At 42.0% G+C, this 24119-nt stretch overlaps 1 protein-coding gene across 13 annotated transcripts in view; it reads right to left on the reverse strand.

Annotated features, from left to right (window-relative positions):
- SFI1 (SFI1 centrin binding protein) overlaps nt 1–24119 on the reverse strand; it is a 104657-nt gene that overhangs the window by 24814 nt on the left and 55724 nt on the right. For all 13 annotated transcript variants that reach the window (XM_040464017.1, XM_040464014.1, XM_040464013.1 and 10 more), the window contains 7 exons: nt 15651–15807; nt 14128–14289; nt 12238–12308; nt 10821–10913; nt 8427–8524; nt 6951–7017; nt 2501–2631 (listed from right to left, as the gene is read on the reverse strand). In XM_040464017.1, coding sequence (XP_040319951.1) covers nt 2501–2631; nt 6951–7017; nt 8427–8524; nt 10821–10913; nt 12238–12308; nt 14128–14289; nt 15651–15807 — 779 coding nt within the window. The remainder of the gene's footprint in view (nt 1–2500; nt 2632–6950; nt 7018–8426; nt 8525–10820; nt 10914–12237; nt 12309–14127; nt 14290–15650; nt 15808–24119) is intronic.

A 24119-nucleotide genomic window follows, 5' to 3' on the forward strand; every position in this document is an offset into this window, starting at 1 on the left:
CCGTACGAAACCTACGAATATTCATTTGCTGTAGGAATCACAAATCAATTCTAGGGATTAGGAGGAAGGTTGATATTTTGTGTTGACATTCTGCTTGTATTCCACATGGATTATCTCACTACTTTTCATGACAACCCTATAAGATAGGGTCTGAACTCGGGCCTGTCTAGCTTCCGAGCCAGGCTCTCCATCACTTTGCTCCCTCATGACCAGAAAGGCAGGAACCTAAAAAACTAAGTTTTCTAAAAAGATCCAACTAAACTGAAACAAGATAAAATCCAGATCAGGCTAAATCCACATCAGGCCTTGGTTATCTTCCAAGCCTTCTGGCTACTTCCCGGTCTCCAATTCACCCTCCACCTTTTTGTCTCAAGAATGATAACTGTAAAATCACCCAAGACTGATCCCCAACAAAAATCCTTTAATTAAAAATTTTTTTAAAACTTCTACTTTTTTTTAAGTTTATTTATTTTGAGAGAGACAGAGACAGTACAAGTGGGGAAGGGGCAAAGAGAGAGAGAGAGAGGAAGACAGAGAATCCCAAGCAGGTTCCACATGGTCAGCATGGAGCCCAATGTGGGGCTCGAACCCATGAAACTCTGAGATCAGGACCTGAGCTGAAACCAAGAGTCAGATGCTTAACCGAGTGAGCCACCCAGGTGCCTCAACAAAAATTCTTTTAGAAACTCCTCTTGGCTATTGTGTGTGTGTGTGTGTGTGTGTGTGTGTGTGTGTGTGTGTTTAATGTTTATTTGTTTTTGAGAGAGACAGAGTATGAGCGGGGGAGGGGCAGAGAGAGAGAGGGAGACACAGAATTCAAAGCAGGCTCCAGGCTCTGAACTGTCAGCACAGAGCCCAATTCGGGGCTCGAACTCATGAGCTGTGAGATCATGACATGAGCTGAAGTTGGACACTTAACTGACTGAGCCACCTAGGTACCCCTCCTCTTGGCTATTTTGAAAGTACTCTCAAAATGTGAAAGTCTCTGCAGCATGCCAAAATACAAAAAAGCAACAGAATAAATCATGACTTTGTAAAAGAAACAAAGGGTGTGTGTGTGTGTGTGTGTGTGTTAAGTATTAATGACATTTTTCAAAGGAATCTTATATCAGACATCAATACAGGAACTAGGTAAAGGTGAAGCCATGGTCTGCAGAAGGGGAAAAGGTAAGTGCTGTCCCCTTGTCAGCCTCTAATTTCTCAGGGCTTCCCCCTAATAATCTTCTCCTTGAACTTTGTGCTAAGGACTCAGATTTCTGGCTGATCCCCTCAGACTAGCATTCAGAGTCCTTCAAAGTCAAAATCATTGTAACTTCTCCTACATCCCTGCCTCTTGGTCTCTCTGTCCTAAATTGATATACACTTTTCTCAGGGCAATCTCCACAAAAGCTCCACGACATCATGCGTGAGCTAAAATTAATAGTATCACTTTACTAGTTACATGCACCTGCTTAAACATCTGTTATCTTTCTATGGGCCTGGGTGATCCCCTGGGTCTGGTCCTCCTCATCTTGCCCACTCCTGCCATCCATCCTCACCCCTCAGTTCATAGCATGCTTCCCCCAGGGACTTCCCTCAGCACCAGCTCTGAGCTCTAGAAGAACTCGGGGCTGACATAATTGAGGACACGTGAATCTATTCTCTGCAATGGTTCTTCAATTGTTTCTTGTCTATCAGTCTTACCTCCTCACAAAGATTGAAAGTTTCTACAAAGCCATCAAAAAGATCTTCCTTTTGATCTAGCACAAAGTCCCTGGAGTCAAGGAGACCTGAACTGAAACCTGGCTCTGCCACTTACTGGTTGTTTTACATGGGGGAGTCATTTGTCATTTTGAGCCTGTTCTCTTAGGACTGCTGTGAGAAGGAAAATTATTAATGAAGTTGGTGATGTCATAGGTGAATGAGCTTATATATCTGTTTCCTTTCTCCCATCACACCACACCCACCACAGTGGTAGACACACAGTCAGTGATTATTAAGTTCTTTGTTATATTCTGCCAGAATGCAGCAAGGATCTGCTATGGGCAAATTTTACCTCTGTGGGAGCTAAAAAGACATAGCTCTCTGCTCTTTGCCCATCCTAATTTTGTTGACGACTATATTTCAAACTTCAGAAAGTCAGGTCTAGCAGAACAGGAAGCAAGCATTTCAGGGAAATCACACTCAAGAATGCCTGCCAAGGCAAAGCAAGGTCCAACCACACTCTGATCCAGAAAGCTAATGGGCAGCTCTAATGGAGCTCACACTGGCTTGCAATGAGGAAAGGGACATAAAACTCGGGCTGTTTTGAAAGCATTTGGAATAAAGATGAGCAAAAGCTTTCCCAGGAGAAATAGTGGCTGTCTTTTCCTGCTCCATGAAATCAATGAGCCCACCTAATTGAAAAACCAGGAAGAACCAGGGCCTAGGGGCCTAGGAAGCAGAAAAACAACACAAATGGCAGTGCGGGCAGCAGAATTAGACCTGAGAAGCCTGCACAGACAGGAGCTGCACAGCATACCTGTGAAAGAGTGCTGCTCTTGCATTGAGGACACCTTCCTGCTGGTGCCATCGCCAGAGTTTTCTCCATGCGTGAAAGGCCACAGGCAGGGCTCTCTGCTGGAAGTGACTGTCTGCTCTGGACTGCAGCCGCTACAGTAAAACAATGAATGGCCTTTATTTGTATTTTATATTATTTTTTTTTAATTTTTTTTTCAACGTTTATTTATTTTTGGGACAGAGAGAGACAGAGCATGAACGGGGGAGGGGCAGAGAGAGAGGGAGACACAGAATTGGAAACAGGCTCCAGGCTCTGAGCCATCAGCCCAGAGCCCGACGCAGGGCTCAAACTCACGGACCGCGAGATCGTGACCTGGCTGAAGTCAGACGCTTAACAGACTGCGCCACCCAGGCGCCCCTGTATTTTATATTATTAAAAAAAATGACCTTTCAGGGTCACACTCTAGAGGGACGGTTGCTTTCTACACAAAATTGAGAAAAAGATTAAGATAATTATTTTTAATCTTTGTCAACACAATAGGTGAAGAATATGAGAAGGAAGAGATTTTTACTTTAAAAACAGGTTGAGCATCTCTTCACACATTTGTGTGTGTGTGCATATATACATGCATATATCTAAATGTTTTGTCCTATGTACTAAGTGTTCATACCATTGCCTGTTTTACATCTGCCAGTGCTTACCTCAGTGATATAAATGGGCTTTTTGAACCTTACGAAATTTATCAGTTCTTTGTCATGTGTGTTAACAACACTGTTCCCGGGGCGCCTGGGTGGCACAGTCGGTTAGGCGTCCGACTTCAGCCAGGTCACGATCTCGCGGTCCGTGAGTTCGAGCCCTGCGTCAGGCTCTGGGCTGATGGCTCAGAGCCTGGAGCCTGTTTCCGATTCTGTGTCTCCCTCTCTCTCTGCCCCTCCCCCGTTCATGCTCTGTCTCTCTCTGTCCCAAAAATAAATAAACGTTGAAAAAAAAAATTAAAAAAAAAACAAACAAAAAAAAAAACAACACTGTTCCCACCCTGTAATATATCTTTTGATTTTATGATGTTTATTTGCAATACAGATTCTTTAAATTTTTATGTAATTATGAAAGGCTACTACTGTATCACTAAATATCAGTAGGAAGACAGAAAACCAACATAAAAAAATACATATGCCTTCATGATCCAAAACTTTGGGATAAAACATGTGGTAGATTTTAAAACAGGACCTCAAATTCTTGGGTCTTCCTTTACTGAAAAGTCCCATCCCCTTGAATCTGGGCAGGATAGTGACTGCTTTGATCAACAGAGAATGGTGACAATATCAACATGTGACTTCAGAGGCTAGGTCATGAAAGGCCACACAGCTTGTGTCTGGTTCACTGTGACACTTTTGGAGTGAGCAGCGACACAGGAAGTCTGACCGCTCTGAGGTCACCATCATCATGCGTGAGGCAATCCAAGCCTCTCAGAGAGGCCTGATGTAGGTGCTCTGGTTAACAATCCCAGATGAGCTCAGTCTTCGAGTTATTCCAGTCCAGGAACCAGCCATGTGAGAAGAAACTTCTAGATGATCCTAATGCCCTGCCATCAGACTTCCCAGCTGAGGCCCCAGTAATCATGGAGCAAAGACCAACCATCTTTGTTATGTCTTCTTTCAATTTTTGACCCACAGAATCCATAGGCATAATAAAATGGTTGGGTTTTTTTTTTTAAATTTTTTTTAATGTTTATTTATTTTTGAGACAGAGAGAGACAGAGCATGAATGGGGGAGGGTCAGAGAGAGAGGGAAACACAGAATCTGAAACAGGCTCCAGGCTCTGAGCAGTCAGCACAGGGCCCGACGCGGGGCTCAAACTCACGGACCGCGAGATCGTGGCCTGAGTCGAAGTCAGACGCTTAACCGACTGAGCCACCCAGGCGCCCCAAAATGGTTGTTTTTTTAAGCCACTGGGTTTGGGGTGATTTTTCACATAGCAACAGATAACTGAACAGTAAGCATATGTGTGTGTGTGTGAATATATGATATACATACTCCCACACACACAGAGGAAAAAAGATACCAGACTTACTCACCAAATGTTATCTTAAGACTATGGGTGTTTTATTATTTTTTTTCTTTTATGTATTCCTACACTTCTCAAATTATAATGTCTATATATTGCTTAAGGGCATTTACATTTTCAAATGTAAACAGAAGTAGAAGCAATACTATAATGAATCCCCATGAACTTACCATCTAGCACCAACAATCAGCAAACATTTTGCCATTCTTTACGTATTACTTTTTAAAAAGAAAGAAACCCACAATGAATAATATTTTTATCTTTGCCTGAAATAGAAAGAACTGATGTTCTCCCTAAAGAACTTGATGTTCTCTGATGTCATCTCCTTAGATGACGTTCAGATTGTTAGCTAAAGATTTGAAAAAAAAAAAAAAATCCAACAGCAACTAAGAAAGGGCTCTTACTATTTTTCAGACCTTCTATATTATGCAGGCCATGTAAGAGCAGTGTGAGAGATAAGAACACTGACACTTGCCTTGACCTTTCCACCAATGCTGGGTCCCAGTGTCCAGGGGCTCTCTTTTTCCAGGAGGAAAATAGGAGACTCTGTTTCTTTTCCACCTTAAATAAACACTTTTCAACCCTAGCAAGCAGATTCTTTTTCTAAAAGGTCTCTATCTTCTGGTGAGCTTGCATTAAATGAGCTTAAGAGACCAAGTGGCAACATCCTTTCAGAAACAGCCACATCATCCAAAGGAATGTCAAATAATGCAGCAACTCTAAGCATTTTCCAGGTGTGGAAGGCAAACGATGCCCTAGGCTGGTACCACCCAAAGAGCAAGAATTGGGATGATCTTTAGGAAAAACTCCAAAGCAACCAATGGCAGTCTGTCTGTTCACTTGTTTGTTCATTCATTTGTCTAAACATTAGTTGGCACCTTCCCTTTGTCAACACTGTCGAGCTGAGAAGAAAGAGACAGGGTCTACCCTCAAGTAGCTCACAGTCTGGCAGGAGAGAGGCATGTAGACACCTACATAATGATATGATGAATATGCTGGTAAAACCACACATGGTGTGGCACTGGGGAAAGAGGTAGCACCTGAGCTGAACAGGTAGGAGGGACAGGGAAGTGCAGGTACAGAGATGCCTGGGTGGCTCAGCTGGTTAAGCGACCAGCTCTTGATTTTGGCTCAGGTCATGATCTCATGGTTTGTGAGATCAAGCCCCACACTGAGCTCTGTGCTGACAACACGGAGCCTGCTTGTGATTCTCTCTCCCTGTCTCTGCCACTCCCCTGCCATCTCTCTCTCTCAAAATAAATAAGTAAACTTAAGAAAAAAAGTGCAGGTACAGTGAGAAGCACATTCAGGGAAGGACTTGCAGCTTAGCTGTTATGAAGGAACAGAGTGGTAATAGGAAAGGGCAGAGAAACAGCCAGAGACCAGCTCCCAAAGGAGTTTGTACACCTTGTTAGAAAATTCAGATTCTATCTCAACATTATGAGGAAACAGCCAAATTCTTCAGATTCATGTGTTAGACTTTAGAAGCAGACGGTGGTGGGGGTGGAGAAGGCAGCAGAAAAACAACTGGCAGGAGTTTGGTTTGTGTCTTCCTCCATTTCACCATGGATGGCCAAAAAGAGCCATGGGCAGCACCACTTACTACTGCAATGCCCATGCAGACATTATCAGTTGAAAACAAATTCCCCCAAGCCTAAAGGTGGCCTTGAAATCCTTGGTTCAGCACTCTCAACAGCTGCTCCCATCATTACAGCTAATTTGCCACCCTGGTGCTAAATTACAAGGCCTGCGGGAGCAGGAATTTTACTTGGTTTGTATCACAATTGTATTCTCAGTGCTTAGCAGTGTCTGAGGTACAGCAGATGCTAAATGAGTCTTTCTTCAATGGAACTGATTAGAGGGTGCCTGGCTGGCTCAGTTAGAAGAGCATGCAACTCTTCATCTCGGGGTTGTGAGTTTGAGCCCCACGTCAGGTGTAGAGATTACTTAAATAAAACTTTAAAAAAATGGAACTGAATCCTTTCTCAATCTACCTTTACTAATTTGCCAGCCTGACCCTCACATCCTCCCACCTGCTGTGGGTACTGGTCTCACACTGTTTAGTGCTCAGACACAGCACTTACGTTCTGTACCTTTTCCAGTACTTCCTGAAGGTTGGCCACCTAATATAATAAGTGAGTAATGATGTGAATGGAATGGCTGGTTAAGAGCTCATCACTCTCAGCATGTGCGTTTTCCCAGCAGATGAAGGAATGGGGCTTAAGCAAACTTTCCAATGTCACTAGAGGGATCTGGGGGAAATACCTTTGAGCTTTTTACAGCAACCCCTCTTCCAAATCAGAACACTAAGACCCCTTAGTATAGGTCTTTTCCAAGAATCTTTCCAAAGCAAATGGATCCAAGAATGTAACCCAGTGGAATTATCTACTATGAAGTAATCCATACCTGCTTGTATCGTCTCTTCTGAGTATACCGTAACCACAATTTGATACACTTGCATAGCAACGTTATTCTGAAATAAAACACATAACACCAAGGTATTGCCTATTGCACTTTCAGGCTTTGGGTCTTAAAAATGCTGTTTGGGGGCACCTGAGTGGCTCAGTTGGTTAAGCGTCTGACTCTTGATATCAGCTCAGATCACGATCTCACAATTGTGAGATCAAGTCCTGCATCGGGCTCCGTGCTGAGCATGGAGCCTGCTTAAGAATCTTTTTCTCCCTCTGCTCTGCCCCTGCTCCCATGCACACTCACTCTCATAAGGAAAGGAAAGGAAAGGAAAGGAGAGGAGAGGAGAGGAGAGGGGAGGGGAGGGGAGGGGAGGAAAGGGAATGAAACATTAAGAAACATTTAAAATAAAATAAAATAAAATAAAATAAAATAAAAATAAAAATGTTGCTTGTTTTTTTAAGACTGGAAAATCTGGGTGTGGTTACATCTTAGCATTAAAGGCACCCCATGGGTTTCACTCTGGGAGAGAGAGAAATAAGAACCTATTATTCAACATGAAATCTGTCAACCCGATTTTGGGCTGTGGCTTGTCCCCAAATTTTGACAACTTTCTTACAAACCTAAGTAGATCACCAAGCACAGTGTCTCTGGAACTTGAGTAATACATATGAAATCCCCTAACTATCCTGAACTTTCTGGTTTTATGACTAGTCTGGGGCTTGTAGGACCACCTGGGTCTGTGACAAGCTCCTTTCACAAAAGTGATACTAAGAGTGAGAACCACATTCAGTTCTGTAAACCAGGATTTAGAGCAATGACAGACCCTGATAACTCCAAGTTTAGTTAAATAATGAGATTCTCAACAACCCATTAAAAAAATGCTCCAAAATGGGACCTACAACTATGCGAACCAAGTTGATTATACTACTGGGGAGGAGGGCACGTTGAACATTTCTGGCAGCAAGAAAGTGAACAGTGGTTCCCTCTGAAGAACCTAATGAATCGGACTTAGGAATTGGAGGGATTCAGAGAGCTCTCAGTTTTCACTTTATACCTGCCTTCCTCACTGACATGTAGTGCTTATTTATTTTAATTGAATAATTAACTCCAAAAAACTCAAGACATTCTCTGCATTCTTCAAGACCAAGCCACAAATACTCACTCGCCTAAGCCTTCTCTTTAACACTATCAATGCATGAATTCTAAGATGTGAACGTCACTGCAGCCTGAAGGATTGAGGCAGAGAACCAGCAGGTACATACTTTAAACTATGGTGACCAAGAACCAACACAAACATCTTCACTCCACCTCTCATCTGATGAGCTAAAAGGAAAATGCAAGCTCAGGAACTGCTGGTTTATAGCAGGGCCTTTCTGAATCTGCCTAGTCATGCAGGGACAGTAAGTGCTCACTTCTGGAGTGCAGCGACTCAGTCCCCAGAGAGCCCCAGGAGAAGGCCAGAGTTCCTACCTGCAGTGGTCCCAGGCAGCACGCAGTGAGGGGAGCTGCTCCCTCTCTTCCCTCTGCTCAATTCGAGACTGCCAGAGGTTCCAGAACCTGTGCAGCAGCTGAAGTAAAACAGGAAGGAAACAGAGGTTTATTAAGCCAAAAGGTAAAATGATCTCTCTTAATCTATTAGCAAATCCTTACCCCAAAAGACTACAAGTTCCCCCAAAGCAGGAATTACCTTAGCCGGGAGTACCCAACATATAACAAGTTTACAAAATATTTACAGCTAAGCTATACAGAGCTATTGTGGGCCAACATAAAAGGCAAAAAGATGGATTTTCCAGTTTATGGAAATCAGAATGAAGAAGCTGAAGCTATTCCTCATCTGGGCCTCACAGAAGACAATGGCATTTTATCTTTTTTTGTTTGTTTTATTTTTCAGAGAGAGAGAGAAGAGGGGCACACAGGCAGAGAGAGAGATAGGGAGAGGGAGACACAGAATCCGAAGCAGGCTCCAGGCTCTAAGCTGTCAGCACAGAGCCTGATGCGGGGCTCAAACTCATGAACCATGGGATCATGACCTGAGCTGAAGTCAGATGCTTAACTGAGCCACCCAGGTGCCCCAACAATGCCATTTTAAAAGTTAAAACTGATCTTATCAGATATTACTGCCTATGAAATAGTCTTGCCAAAAAAAAAAAGAAAAAAAGTTTAACTTCAATCTAATCAAGCCCTTAAATCTAACTGTTAGTTTACACGAACAATATTTTAAAAAAAGAAAGATGAAATGGCATCAAAAGGAAACCGATAAATCGAGAGTATGGAATATCGTACAAAATAGTTGGCCCTTCTTTTCCAAAAATCAGTGTGATTGAAAAAAAAAGTACACCTTATGCTAAGTGAACTAAGTCAGTCACAAAAGGGTATGTACTGGGGGCACCTGAGTGGCTCAGCTAAGCATCTGACTTTGGCTCATGTCATAATCTCAGCTGTGCTGACCGCTCAGAGCCTGGAGCCTGCTTCAGATTCTGTGTCTCCCTCTCTCTCTGCCCCTCCCCTGCTCATGCTCAGTCTCCGATTCTCAAAAATAAACGCTAAAACAAACAAAGGGCATGTACTGTAAATATGAGGTTCCTACAGTAGTCAAATTCATAGAGACAGAAAGGAGAAAGGTGGTTGTCAGGTGCTGGGGGTGGAGGGGGGAGGAGAATGGGAAGTTAGTGTTTGATGGAGACAGAATTTTAGTTTTTCTTTTTTTTTTTAATTTTTTTTTCAACGTTTTTTATTTATTTTTGGGACAGAGAGAGGCAAAGCATGAACAGGGGAGGGGCAGAGAGAGAGGGAGACACAGAATCGGAAACAGGCTCCAGGCTCCGAGCCATCAGCCCAGAGCCTGACGCAGGGCTCGAACTCCCGGACCGCGAGATCGTGACCTGGCTGAAGTCGGACGCTTAACCGACTGCGCCACCCAGGTGCCCCAAAGAATTTTAGTTTTTCAAGATGAAAAAAGTTCTGGAGATGGATGGCAGTGATGGTTGCACAATAATGGGAATGTGCTCAATGTCACTGAATCGTACTCTTGACAGTGGTTAAGATGATAAATTTTGTTATTTTTTTTTAACTACAATTACAAGATAAACATGTTAAACAAAAGAAGTAGAAGGAGGAGGGCTGTTATTAAGAGGCTTAAAGATATAACCAAATGTAGTGAGTCACCAACCCTTTATTGGATCCTGGTTTGAAAAAAACACCTATAAAGACATTTTGAGGGCAACTGTGAAGATCTGAATATGGGCTGGGCATTGGATCAAATTAGGGAATTACTGCTCATTTTATTAAGGATGACAATGATATTGTGGTTATGAAGGAAAATGTTATTTTTGGGCAATGCATGCTGAAAAGTTTAGGCGTAATGTTTCATGTTGTCTGTAATTTACTTTAAAATGATTCAGCAAAAAAAATGTAAATATTAATAATCAGCTAATATTTGAATTTAGATTGTAAGTATATAAATGTTCATTATACTGTTCTTTATATTTTTCTGTATGTTTGAACATTTTCATAATGAAAAACAAAACCAAAAAACCCCATCCTCCTAAACCCAGAAACACGATCTATAAGTAGAGATAGGATGTTTGTTGCCCTCAGGTAAACCAACCACTGAAGACAACAGATTCCCAGTGCAAACACCACCTGGAATGCAAGACTCAAAGTGTATTCCCTAGATCAGGAGCCTGACCTCTGAGTCTGCTATCAAGTTTCTGAGCAAACAGATAAAAAATGAGATTAGGGAAAACCAAGAGTTAGCCAGTATGGCTAACTAGAGAAAATGGACACTAAGGTTTTGGAGTCTAAAAAGTCTGGACAAAACTCTACAATGGCCATCAGAGGTCCCTTCATACAGATGACCCTCACCATTATGTCATGCTGCTGGTGAGCGAGGTTCCTTTTTATTTGCTGGAGACGGGCGTGGGTCACATTGTCTTTTAGGGCTCGAAAACAGAAGTGCTGTGAATAGAAGGAAGGACACAATTAGTTACAAATCAGCAGCATCTGTAAAAGTAAGAGCAGCTAAGCCAGAGGCTCAGTCATGGATATTCACAGCTGCTCCCATGTCCCTGGGATCCTTTCTGCTTTGAGATTCAGTTGGGAGTCTGATACAAGCCAGCCCACACAGTAGGCACTTAATAAATAGCTGTCTAACTGATCCTCCGCTGTCCACTGTTACTGCACAAGAACAAACACACCCTCACCTCTGACCAGGAGAGATACCATGGCCCAGAGGGAACACTACAGACAAAGGTTAAAAACATCAACTTTGCCTCTCAGAAAAAGAGACAGACTTTTAGCTTATGGTGTGTTTTTTTCAAGCCATGTGTGTGTGGAGGGGGTGTCAACATGCACACTTATACAATTAGAAAGTAGTTTTGTAGAATAGAATCAAAGGAGGAGAGGGAAGCCTTCGTGAGTAGGGGGGCTGGGGTAGGGGCAAGACGCGAGACTGGCTCCAGCTCCAGCAATACTGCCTCACATGTCACCTAAGCAAAGCCTATTCTCCAATGCCCTGGGCTCCAGTTTTCTGAGACAGAAGTGAAGCGTTTAGGGGTTTTCATATTGTGGTCTGTGGAACCCCAGAGGCTCCTGAAAGTGTCTGAAGATCTCCTTATGTGGTGAGGGTTGGGGAGAGCAGCAGAAGAGGGACTACTCCCCAGACCCTGCTTCATCCGCAGAATTTCTGCGTTGATTGATTTCACAGACTAGGTTCCCACAATTAAAAAGAGGGCCTGCCCTTGGGGTTGTGAGTTCAACTCACATATTGGGTGTAGTAGAGAGTACTTAAAAACAAAAGAAGAAAAAGAGGGCCCACCATGTAAAAAAGTGCAGTACTAGATCACCTCCAAGTTTCCCTTACAGCTCCAGACCCTCTGACCCCACACCATTACCATTTCTTATCCAAAATGGAAACAGGGACACGTACAATGGAACAGAGCTTCTTGAGTGAAGCTAATCCCACAACCAGATATACTTGAAGAGCATTATGTGGGCCTGGGTTCCCCAAAAGTGGATGGTTAAGCAGGGTTGGTAACTATGGTTTTGAAGCAACTCCTATGTGTAGATAGGCTTTCTATTATAAAGTGTGCTTTCTTCTTATCACATACTATATAATTAGTTTATAGTTTTTATAATTAGTTTATAGAGTTTTTTAAACATGGTAATGTCACATCTTGGACCTTGGTCAGTTGTGCTGTTAAATATTAAACACTAAAACTTTGGCAGTTCCTGAAGAAGAAAAAAAAAAAAAAAAGGCCTTGAGAGCCTTCCGTGTTCTCACCAGCAAGCTGTGTCTGCTGTGATCTTCTGCCGCCTTCCACTGGGCTGCTTCTTCAGTGCACAGCAGCACATCCGCCAGGGAGTTAAGGCCTTTCATCTCAAAAGTGTTCCCACCCCAGCACACTGCAACCCAGTGACCCATCGGGAGGGTCCTGGCTTGAGGGAAAACAGGCATGCCAGGTGGCCTACGTCCACCTCTGCCTCCTCCTGATGATCCCAGGAAGAGGAGGAGGCAAAGGGAAACTGTGTGAGTTGCTTATCAAACAGTTGGCCTTGCCTTTCTCCCTTCTGATGCCCATTTGATGACAGGCAAGAACAGTTGAGATAAATTGCCACGAATTACAGTAAACATTTGCAAGTAACCTTATCTAAAGCTCTCCTGTCTTCCTGCATCCTTTGTTTTGGCACCAAAACCCCAGTCAGATGTTTCAGCTAAAAACCTTGGAGTTATTTTCAAACCTTCTCCTCCCACTCTCTCCATCTACTGGGCTGCCAAGTCCATCTGGTCTCCTCTGAAATCTCTCCTGCTTTTCTGTTCCCACCCCTGATGCCCTGCAGTGCATCTGACTTGCTCCTCACACAGACTGGCGAGAGTCTCATGTAACTGCTCTCCTCGTGCCAGCTTTGCCCTGTAATCCAGACCTCTCAAGTACAAACCTGCTCCATCACTTCTCTTCTTAAACACCTCCAGAGGATCCCCAGTGCCATCAGGAGAAAGCCCAAATTCCTGACCGCTGCATCCAGGGCTCTACAAGCTGTTCCCTAGCCTGCATCTACCTGCACTGCCCTACTGCCATCCATACCCCCACAGCTCTGTAACAGATCCCTGTCACTGCCCTTGGATCTTTTCTTCATCTATGTGTAAACGCCATTCCTTCCACCTGAAACACTCTTCCCGACTTTGCTAGGTGACCTTGTGATCCTTTAAGGACAAAGTCAGCTCAAGCCCCACCTCCTTGACTGAATCTGCACATCTGGGCACATACTGTAATGAGGGCAGTGATTACGGACATGTGCACAGGAGTCAAAGCACCGGAGTCAAAGGCCTGGGTTAAAAGCTCCTGGCTCTGCCCAATGATATGCTGTGACTTTGACAATAATTGAGCCCCCTTGAATCTCGGTTTCCTCATCTATAAAATGGAAATACTGACATCTACTCCACAGGGTTGCTATGAGGGTTAAACAGATAATGCATAGTCTGTACATGGTAAAGCCCAATAAATGGAAACTATGATCATAATGTTAGGGCTGCCAAGAAACACACAGCCATGGCTATTTCCACCACCTAGTGGGTAAAGAAAAGCAATGAAATGGCAACATAAAATTCAGGATAGTGGGATTACCACTGAGGGGGAGGAAAGGGAATGCAATCAAGGATGAACAGTGTTAGCAAATTGGCAGGGTTCTAATTTCTTTTTTTCATGTTTTTTTATTATTTATTTTTGAGAGAGAGAGAAAGAGAGAGAAACAGACCACGAGTGGGGAAAGGTCAGAGAGAGACGCAGACACAGAATCCAAAGCAGGCTCCAGGCTGTCAGCAGAGAGTCTGATGCGGGGCTCAAACTCACAAACCGTGAGATCATGACCTGAGCCGAAGTCGGACAATTAACTGACCGAGCCACCCAGGTGCCCCAGCAAGGTTCTAATTTTTAAGTTGGGTAGTGGGTACATAGGTATTTTAATACCATTCATTAAACTGTTAATGTGTACTACACATACTCTTTTGTAAGCACATGTCCAGTGAAAAATTTTTTAAAAAGAAAACAGAGATCAGGACCACCTTATATTGTAATTGTTTTCCAAATATCTCCTGCCCTTTGTCTCAAAGGCTGCTGAGCTCATGATGCCCTGGCTGTGGTGATGGATAGGGCTGGGTGACTGAAAAGGATACAGTGTTTCCAATGAGTAAAGGCCCGCCGCATTGCCATCTTCCTGGCCAGCCCTTCCACGCGTGCGTGCACGGCATACAAACTCTCCTTCCACTCCCAGGCCCACTGCCAATCACAGAAGTGTGTCTGGAGCACAGTGACCCTGTGGAATCGCTCAGCCATGTCTGCAACAAAGAAAGTAACTACCTGCTGCCCCCTGCAAGGTTGAGAGATGAGCTGGAAGCATCTTTAAGATAAGCTGCACCCTACTACTGGCAGACAGCAGGGATTCGAGGATGTTCTTACAAAGAATTCTAAAATAAAAGTTTTTTTAGGCAGGGGAGGGTGATTTGGAAGCCCTTAGCTACACTTCTTTTCTCCAAGGAAAGAGAAAAGGTCTGTAATTTTAGGGAGGAGGATGTTACAAAATCAGTTCTATTAAAGAGTTGAGGCTTCCACTTAACTACTGATGACCAGGAATGGTGGCGGCTGCTTTCAAAGAAGACTCTTTCACATTTGCCTCTTTACTGATGTCTCCTGGGTGGGACTTCAGGGATTGACTCAATGACACAACTTGGTCACCATGCTGGCAAAGGTGTTTTTCGAGCTTTTAGCCAGACTGATCCTGGCTGCCAGTCACCTGCTTTTAATACTAATTAGCTAATGGCCTGATGAACTAAAGTCCAGGAAGTGGAAGGGAATTGGTCCTGGAATTCAAATGCTGTAAAGAGGGGCACATTAGTCAGTGCCTAAATAACAGCTTATCATGCTAAATAGCTTCATGCCTTCACCTTCCAGGCTTGGGCAACCAGACAGTGGGTCTCCTTCATTATCCTCAGACAGACACATTCAAACTCTCCCAAAAGGCAGTGCTGGCCTGGCAGCCCAGGAGGGAGGCCTGGGTGAAAGCCAGCCACGTCTAGCACGCTGCTTGACTCACTTCTGTGCGGGCTCCAGAAACCAAAGTACAGAAAGTACCAACGATCATGATCAGTGTGTTATTACTTCTGAACTCTAATTGGGAAACTAAACCATGAGAATAGTGGTTAAAAAAACCCTCAATATCCTGTATCACATGGGTTGCATAATTGGGGAGAAGTAGAAACAATCCAAATATCTATAGATACAAGAGTGGCTAAATAGATTAAGGTAAACCATCCTACAAAATGCAGACAATCATTAAAAAAATAACATTTATGAAGAATACTGAAAGACATAGGAAAATGTTTAGTTGTGTAGAAAAAGATACAAAGTTGTATGTATCCTATTAATCATAAATAATCACAGTATTTATGTAATAATTAAACCCTGTTGAAAAAAAAATATTTAGTGGAAAAGGCCAGAAGGAAATAACTTAAATGTGAATTGAAGATGATGTATGTTCCTCCTAAATCTCTTTTTTCCAAAATTTGTGGCATAATGTGGTTATCTCTATTTTTTTTTTTCCTTTGGTTATATCTCTCCTAATAAAGAGCAGCACCACTGGCAGAAGACTGTAAATTGTGACATGATCCTCTGTCTCTGGAGCCTGGGACTTCCTGCTCACCCTTCTGCTGTCTCTTCACTCTGCGGACCTGCAGGTATCCAAGCCAGGCCTTCAGGGATTTCCACTTTTGCCAGTGCTGATGGTGTTTCACTGCGGAGACCATCTTCTGTCTCTCCTTCTGGACATACAGGAGCTGTTCCCGCCACTGTGACCAAGCCTGAAAACCAGAGAAAAGGCAACAATCAAAGGAGAGGCAGGAAAACAGAGGTGAAGTACTGGTGAGGGAAAAGAGAAACTGAGATACAAAGCTAAAACTAGAAACAAGGAAGTAACAACTCCCAAGCAGGATCATGAGCTATAGAAATTTGCAGTGAAAGGCTCTTTAAGAAGGACATTCTACTTCCAGAAAGTAATTTATTTTCTGGATCAAGAACAAGGAGGGGTGCCTGGGTGGCTCAGTGGGTTAAGGGTCCGACTATGGCTCAGGTCATGATCTCACAGTTGTGGGTTTGAGCCCCATGTCAGTCTCTGTGCTGACAGCTCAGAATCAGAACCTGAAGCCTGGTTCAGATTCTGTGTCTCCCTCTCTCTCTGCCCCTCCCCCACTCATGCTCTGTCTCTCTCTCTCTCTCAAAAATAAACATTAAAAAAAATTTTTTTTAAAGAACAACAAGGAAAAAGAGGAATAATAAAATCAACGAACAGACAAGAAGCTGTGACAATCCAAGGGGTGATATATTTAATTCAGATTTGGGATAGGCGAGGGTCTGCCTTTCTCTCCCAAGTAGGAGGAAGCCTATCGTCTCAGGCACATTAGCTTCTGGGAAGTGTGACCTGCAGAAGTTGAGGGTCTACAAAAGGATTCCCTCAAGACTATCCATAACTGTGCACCCTTAGCAAAGTCTTCATGTGTGCCTAGCTATATGCATGCCCTAGTTTGAAGATGACAGTCTCAGATGACAACTTCATACCTTCTTTTCTTAAACCTGTAACATCTATTCTCCTTTCCTTCCTCTCAGCTGAATACCATTCTTCCTATTTCACCAAGAAAATAAAAGCTATCAAAAGAGAATTTTCTCAAGCTTCTCTCACATCTACCTACCCACCTACCCACAGGCTCTGCCTTCTCTCTGGCTACTCTGAATAAAGTATCCATCCTCCCTTCCATCAGAAGTTCACCCCCCACTATGGATACATCCCATGTCTCTCACCTTCTCAGGTTCATCACTAGCAATTTCCCCTCCTTCTGCATCATTGGTTTTCACCCTCTACTAGGTTTTTAAAATCAGCGTATGAATGTGCTATTATTTCTCCAATCCTAAAACGCAAATCCTTTCAGGGATATGACAATCGAAAACAACAGATGACCTCTGATTGGACCCTGGACCTGACACTAAAATAGCAATAATCTACGGTTTAAATATGAATTGTATTGTAGATATTACCATATTAATATTGAATGTCTTAGATATGATAATGATATTGTGATTATATAGAAGAACATCCTTATTTTTAGGAGATAGAAGCTGAAGTATTTAGGGTAAACTTTTATGTCTGCAACTTTAAGCGACTCAGAAAATATAAAGAAATATATTGATATACTTAGAGAAAGCAAATGTAGGAAGATGTTAGCAATAGGATAAACCAGTGAAGAGAATACAGTATCTGTCATTTGGTGTTTGTCAAAAATAAAAAGCTGTGGGGAAAAGATTACTGTCACAAAAAACACTACCCGAAAGGAACAAATCAGATTCCTAAGCAAACCACCGCTTTGCCATCCAGCTAACACTGGAGTTCTTTTCTTTCCAAACTCCTCAAAAGAAGGGTCTATTTTCTAATTTCTCTTTTCCCAGGAAGGCCTTCATGAATCCTCTCCCCATCAGGCTCACTGAAACTGCTCTTACCAAGAGCATCAGTGATCTCCGCGTTGCTCAATCCAAAGGTCAAATTCCACTCCTCACCTTCCCTGACCTGCCAGAAGCATCTGACATGGCCAATCAGGCCTGCAGATTCTCCAGGCTACCTTCGCCTTTATTCCTCCCAGGCTCAGTCCTGGGACTAATCGCCCTCCCCCCACGACCCCCCAAGCTATACTCACTCCCTTTGTCCTTTGATGCAGTTTCATGACTAAATACCAACTGCATGCCAAGAACTCCCAAATTTACATCTCAGGTCTGGACCTGTCCTCCATACTCCACATATATTCAACTGCTTCCTTCACATTTCCTTGAGGATGTTCAAAAGGCCTATAATATAGGCTGAAGACACAAAGCTCAGAATGGAGCTAACTCCCCTCCATCTTCCCCATTTTACTAAATGGCAACTCCACTGTTCCAGTTACTTAGGCCAGAAACCTGGGAGTCACCTTGGACTCTTTCTCTGAAGCTTTACGTCTTAACCATCTATTAGCGAGTCTTGTCAGCATTACCTTCAAGGTATACCCAGAATCCAACACCATCTTGCTATCATCCTTGTCTAGAATCCCACCTGGGATTTTGTAATAGCTTCTTAACTGCTCTCCCTGCTTTCATTCTTGATCTTTTATGGTCTATTCTTAACACAACAGCTGAAACCAGGGATGCAAGCCTCCCTGGAACCCACAATTTAGACATATGGCTTCTAGCTGCCTCTGACCAGAGTCACGTAGCCCCTACTTACTATTTAAAAAAACCTGTAAAGATGCCTCAGGGAGTAACATAAACTTGCCTCTCAACAACTCTGTGGGATGCTGTTCTGCCTGAGATAACAAAAACAATGTGCTGTGTTTGCCAGAAAAAAAAATAATAATTTGCAGCTTAGTGATAGTCACAGGATGTAGAACTTTTGCCTTTGTACTCTAGAGATGACATCGCTAATGCAATCCCTAAGAATGTTTTGCAGTTCCAGGCCCATAATGCAGAACAACCGGGTCCCTGAAGCAGAACGACCATCTCACTACAATCACACTGAAACCAGACTGGGAGATGCCAAAAGGGACAAGATGATCAAGGAAGGAAATGTGATAGCTGACCTAACTCTAATCAAGTGTGATCCAAGACCCTGAGACCCTTACCCTGAATTTTCACCCTTTAAAAACCCCTGCTTGTAAAGCCATTAGAGAGTTTGGGACTTTTGTTTCATTTATTTATTTTTAATGTTTATTTCTGAGAGAGAGAGCAAGTGAGCACAGGCAGGGGAGGGTCAGAGAGAGGCGGGACAGAGGATCCAAAGTGGGCTCTGCACGGACGGCAGAGAGCCCAGAGAGCTGAAGTCGGATGCTTAACCAACTGAGCCACTCAGGTGCCCAAAACAGTTTGGGACTTTTGAACATTACCTTCTCGTTCTCCTGGGTGGTGCCACGCTAATAAGTAGCCTATCTTTCTTCACAGCAAAAGTTTGGTATCAGTTTTTATTGGCTTGCTGTGCATTGGATGGATGAACACTTGTGTGGTTTGGTTACATAGCCAGAGCGATCCTTTTTGGTTTATTTTGGTTATGTCACTTAAATCTCTCCTTTTTATGGGACAGTTTTCTTCCCTGCCTCTTTTCCTCTTTCATGCTACCAACTTTTCAGAGACACTAAACATGTCCCACATTTTAGATTTGGCTGATTGTCTCAGCAAGGGTCTTTGACTTTTCTCCTTGATCCCTATATTTCCTGGGAACTGATAGTTAGATTCATGTTAGACTTGGTTGGAGTCATGTTCAAATTTTTAGGCAAGAACATTTCTCAAGTGGTGCTGGGGCCTCCCACTACCTCGCATCATGAGGTACATCATGGCTGGCTGCCCCAGTTTTAGCCATGTCAAGACTGTCAGTGGCTTCAGATGAAGTTAGCCTGATCCCTCCATTACTTTTCCTCATGGTCTTCTCAGTCAGTGGTTGCTGCTTAGATCCATTTTCTCATTAGGGGTGGCAAAACTGATTTTCTGATTCTAGTAATCCTTCTGCATCTACTAACTGGAATTTTGTAAAGAGGCCTACCCTCTGGTTTTGCAAAGATATAGTTTATACAGGAAAGGCAGGGAAAATGCTTGATTTTTTGCTTTCATTAATTTTATTTTATTTTTTTTTTGAGAGAGAGAGAGAAAGAGAGAATGAATATATCCCAAGCAGCCTAGATGCCCAGTGCTCGGCCTAACATGGGACTCACTCATGATCTGAGTTGAAATCAAGACTCGGATGCTTAACCAACTGAGCCACCTAGGCTTTCATTAATTTTCTAATTGAGTAAATGCTCTAACAACCCAAATATGTGACCAGTGAGTTCCTCCTCCCCCATTATACATGCATGGATTTTTATATATTTGATGTGTTTTCATTCACTGCAGTCATTACTTTCTGAGGTCCCAATTGTTCTATCGTAAGTCTATGAGTCTTTTGGCTGAGTTCTGACACAATTCCATTAGCCTTTGCTAATTTCCTCACTTTCCAGCAGACTATATCCTGGGCTTATGATGTCCATATCCTGCTCTAGACCTGGAATCAGCCATTTCTCCAAAAAGCCTCCGTTCCTTTCAGCCAGGACATAACAGAGACCATAACTTGGGCACTGGGAATGCTAAATGCCATACATTCTCGCTACTCGTTGCTTCTAATTTTTCAGTAAATAGAACTAGAAATACATTTTTTAAGTTAAAAAACATCTTAAGTCCATATTGATATTTACATTTCCAATCTCAGATGACAGGGCTTTTTATTTAATTTCTTTTATATTTGTAATCTTTTCTTTTAAACTGAAAATCATGATTCCCAATGCCACTGCCATAGTCATTTGCTCTATTTCACAATGTAGCTGTAATAGTTTCTAAACCTGCCATGAACAATAAGACTACTGAATGCGGGTTTTGGATTTCCTAGAAGTTCTTTGTGTCCTTAGAATGCATCCCACTAGGGATGAACAGTCAAAATATTCTATTTTAAAGTTATTTGAAGTAATTATTTTCTCTGTATAGTCATGGCTACAAATTTAAGTTTGTTTTAGTGTGCCTCAAAATTCTAGGGATTGCTTTTTTTCCTTTTTGATTCTCTTGAGTGTTTTTTTTTAATTATATAAAATATCTACACGGTTCAAAGTTAAAATTGTATAAGAAAGTAAAATCACAGAAATATTTTGTTTCCACACTATTCCCTGCAACCCCCTACCACTAACAAACCACTTTTTGTTAGTTTTGGGCTTATTTTTCCCTTAGTTCTTCTCAAAAATATAAACACACGTGTGTGTACACACACACACACACACACACACACACACACACACACACACACACACCTCTCTTTCTTCCCAAAAGGCAGCACATGATGAACCAAAGGGATCCCATTAAGAAGTAAGTGTTATAATATCACCCTCGCTCAAAGATAGCAGCTTCTTACCTCCACTGGAATAAGAACCAAAGCCTTCATGGGTGTAGCCTGCAAGACCTTACCTACAGTCTCTGCCTCCTTATGTACTTCATGACCTAATCCTTCTTACTCTCCCTCTCATGCTCATCAACATATCACAAGATGGATCAAGTTCATGGACGGGATGACTCAGTATCATAAACATGACAATTTTCCCCAATCTAATGTAAAAAGTCAGTGCGTTATAGTAAAAATCCTAGTAGGCTTAGAGGTGGAACTTGACAGTTAATCCTAAAATTAGTAAGAAAGAGTAAAAAGAATAGGTAAGGTGATTTTACAAAGATCGAGAATAAAACAGGTCATCCTTTTTCATGTATAAAGACAAGAGATAGCTCGTAAAAGTAGAAACAGTAATAAACAGCTAACACTTACTGAGCTTTCCATATTCTAGGTATTGCTCTAAGCCTAGTACATGTATCATCACACTTAATCTTCAACAAACCTATGAGGTAGGCACTATTATTATCTACTTACAGATAAAAAAAAATCTAAGGTACAGGGAGGGTAGGTAACTCATTAAAAGGTACAAAGCAAATAGGTGACTGAGGTGGAAACCTAGGTAGTCTTTTTTACCTGCTTTATTCAATCACAATTAATAGTGTGGTATTGGCTGAGAGAGAGAAATACAGACCAATGGAATGAAGAGCCCAGAACAGACCCATGAATAACTGGGACTTTACTCTATAGTGAAAGTAGATTAATAATCATATAAAAAAGATAAAGGACAGGGGCACCTAGGTGGCTTAGTCAGTTAAGCATCTGACTCTTGATTTTGGTTCAGGTCATGATCTCACAATTTGTGAGATCAAGCCCCATGCAGAGCCTGCTTGGGAGTCTCTCTCTCTCCCTCTCTCTCTGCCCCTCCCCGCCTCAAAATAAATAAGTAAACTTAAAAAAAAAAAAAAAAGATAAAGGATGGATGAATCAGCAAATAGTGCTGCAGCAATTAATTATCCATATGGAAAATGACAAATTAAGACCCTTTTCACACAATTTATAAAATTAAACCCAAAATATATTAAAGACCAAACCATAAGATACAAGAATAAATTAGGCTACGGTGAAATTAATAATATCTGTATGGAAAAAAAGGCATCATAAGCAAAGCAAAAAATTTTTTTTAAAAAGCTATAGACTGGAAAAAAGTACATGTAAAGTATATAACACTCAAAAGATTAGCTTTTGGTTTTTATTGTTTTAAATTTATTTATTTATTCTTGAGGGGGGAGGGAGAAAGAAGATGAGAGGGAGGGAAGGAGGGAGACAGAGAGAGAGAGAGAGAGAGAGAGAGAGAGAGAGAGAGAATATGAATGAATGAACCCCAAGCAGGCTCCACACTTTCAGCACAGAGCCTGACACGGGGATCAAACTCACAAATCGTGAGATCATGACCTGAGCCGAAATCAAGAGTCAGACATTTAACCAACTGAGCCACCCAGGCACCCCTAACATCAAAAGATTAGTAAGCAGAATCTAAAACAATGTCCACAAATCAGTATTTAAAAAAAAGGGGGGTGGTGCCTGGGTGGCTTAGTTAAGCATCAGACTTCGGCTTAGGTCATGATCTCACAGCTCATGAGTTTGAGCCCCGTGTTGAGCAGCCTGGAGCCTGCTTAGGATTCTGTGTCTCCCTCTCTCTCTGTCCCTCCTCTGCTCATGCTTTATCTATCTCCTCTCTCTCTTAAAAATAAACATTAAAAAATTTAAAAAAAAAAAAGGTCAAATAACCCAACATAATAAAGAGTGAGGAATGTAAACAAGCTCAAAAGCAGAAACCCAAATGCAAACAAGCATCTGAAAAGATGCTGGGCCTCACCAGGAATCAGTGAAACACAAATTAAAGCAACAGTGAATTACTGTTCCATACCTATCAAATTGGTGAAGATGACCAAGTCTGGCAATGCACAGTGCTAAGGAGGCAGAAAGAAATGAGAACTGAAACGTTAGCACTTAAATCGGCACAACACTGGAAAGCAACTAGGCAATCCTTAATAAAGACAGAGAGATGAATACCCAATGAACCAACAAGGTCATTTCCAGGAACCAGAATACAGAATCTTTCAGACTCTTGCACAATAATATATGTTTAAAAATGCTCTCTGCAGAACCATTTGTAATTGAAAATATGTAGAAGTAATCAATAGTCCATCATTAGCATAAATACTGACTACTATTGAAGCAGATAAACTGTACCTTATTCATACAATGGCATAGTGTACGGTTAATAGATCTCTACATACCTACAAGGATACACCTCAAAAATATACTGTTGCATAAAAAAGGCAAGCTGCATAGTAATGCCCAGTATGACACCATTCATCAGTTTCCTAACTACACAAAACCAGAACATTTTTTCTTTGTGGTATGTATGCACACATTTCTACAAGTGAAAAAGAACACAAGGGAATGATAACCTTGTATCAGTGCAGGGGACATCTCTGAGGATGGATGGTGGCAGAATGGAGGAAGAGCAAGGCTTGAGCAGTGTTTGAACAAGTATGGAAAATGCGAACACCTTCTAAATCTGGGTAGTGGTTGCTTGGGTATCTGCTCATGTTTTTATAAAGGTTTTATATTCAGTGTTTCTATGTTTGAGGTACACAAATTGATAAAAAACATTTTTTTAATTTCACATATCTCATGATGTCTATGCTGCCTAGTTCAGAGATGTCATGAGGCTTAAAAGAAATGACTTAAATATAAATTCTTGGTAAACCATATGGTACTTACCAGATATAATGCACTATTACTCATAATCTGCATAATAAAATCTGGTCTTAGAGTTTCACACAGCTTTTGGTCCATATCAATATCTTTTTTTTTAAGTTCATTTATTTATTTAGAAAGAGAGAATCCCAAGCAGGCTGTACAGTATCAGTGCAGAGCCTGTTAAACTGTGGAATCATGACCCAAACTGAAATCAAGAGTTAGATGCTCAACTGACTGAGCCACCCAGACACCCCGTGCCCCGTATATACTAATATGATCTTGATGATTCATAATTTTCACTGAATTTGATTCTGAATGACCTTGGGTTGTTTTATATGTTAAATCCAACCACTAACCATGAAAACCTGCTCTCACTAAAATTATTCAGTCAAATCTGTCGTTGCAAGCTTTGAAGACAACAATCAAAAGGGAATTCTG

This window comes from Herpailurus yagouaroundi, unplaced genomic scaffold (genome assembly GCF_014898765.1).
Source record: "Herpailurus yagouaroundi ecotype Mexico unplaced genomic scaffold, PumYag 428, whole genome shotgun sequence".
Classification (NCBI taxonomy): domain Eukaryota; kingdom Metazoa; phylum Chordata; class Mammalia; order Carnivora; family Felidae; genus Herpailurus; species Herpailurus yagouaroundi.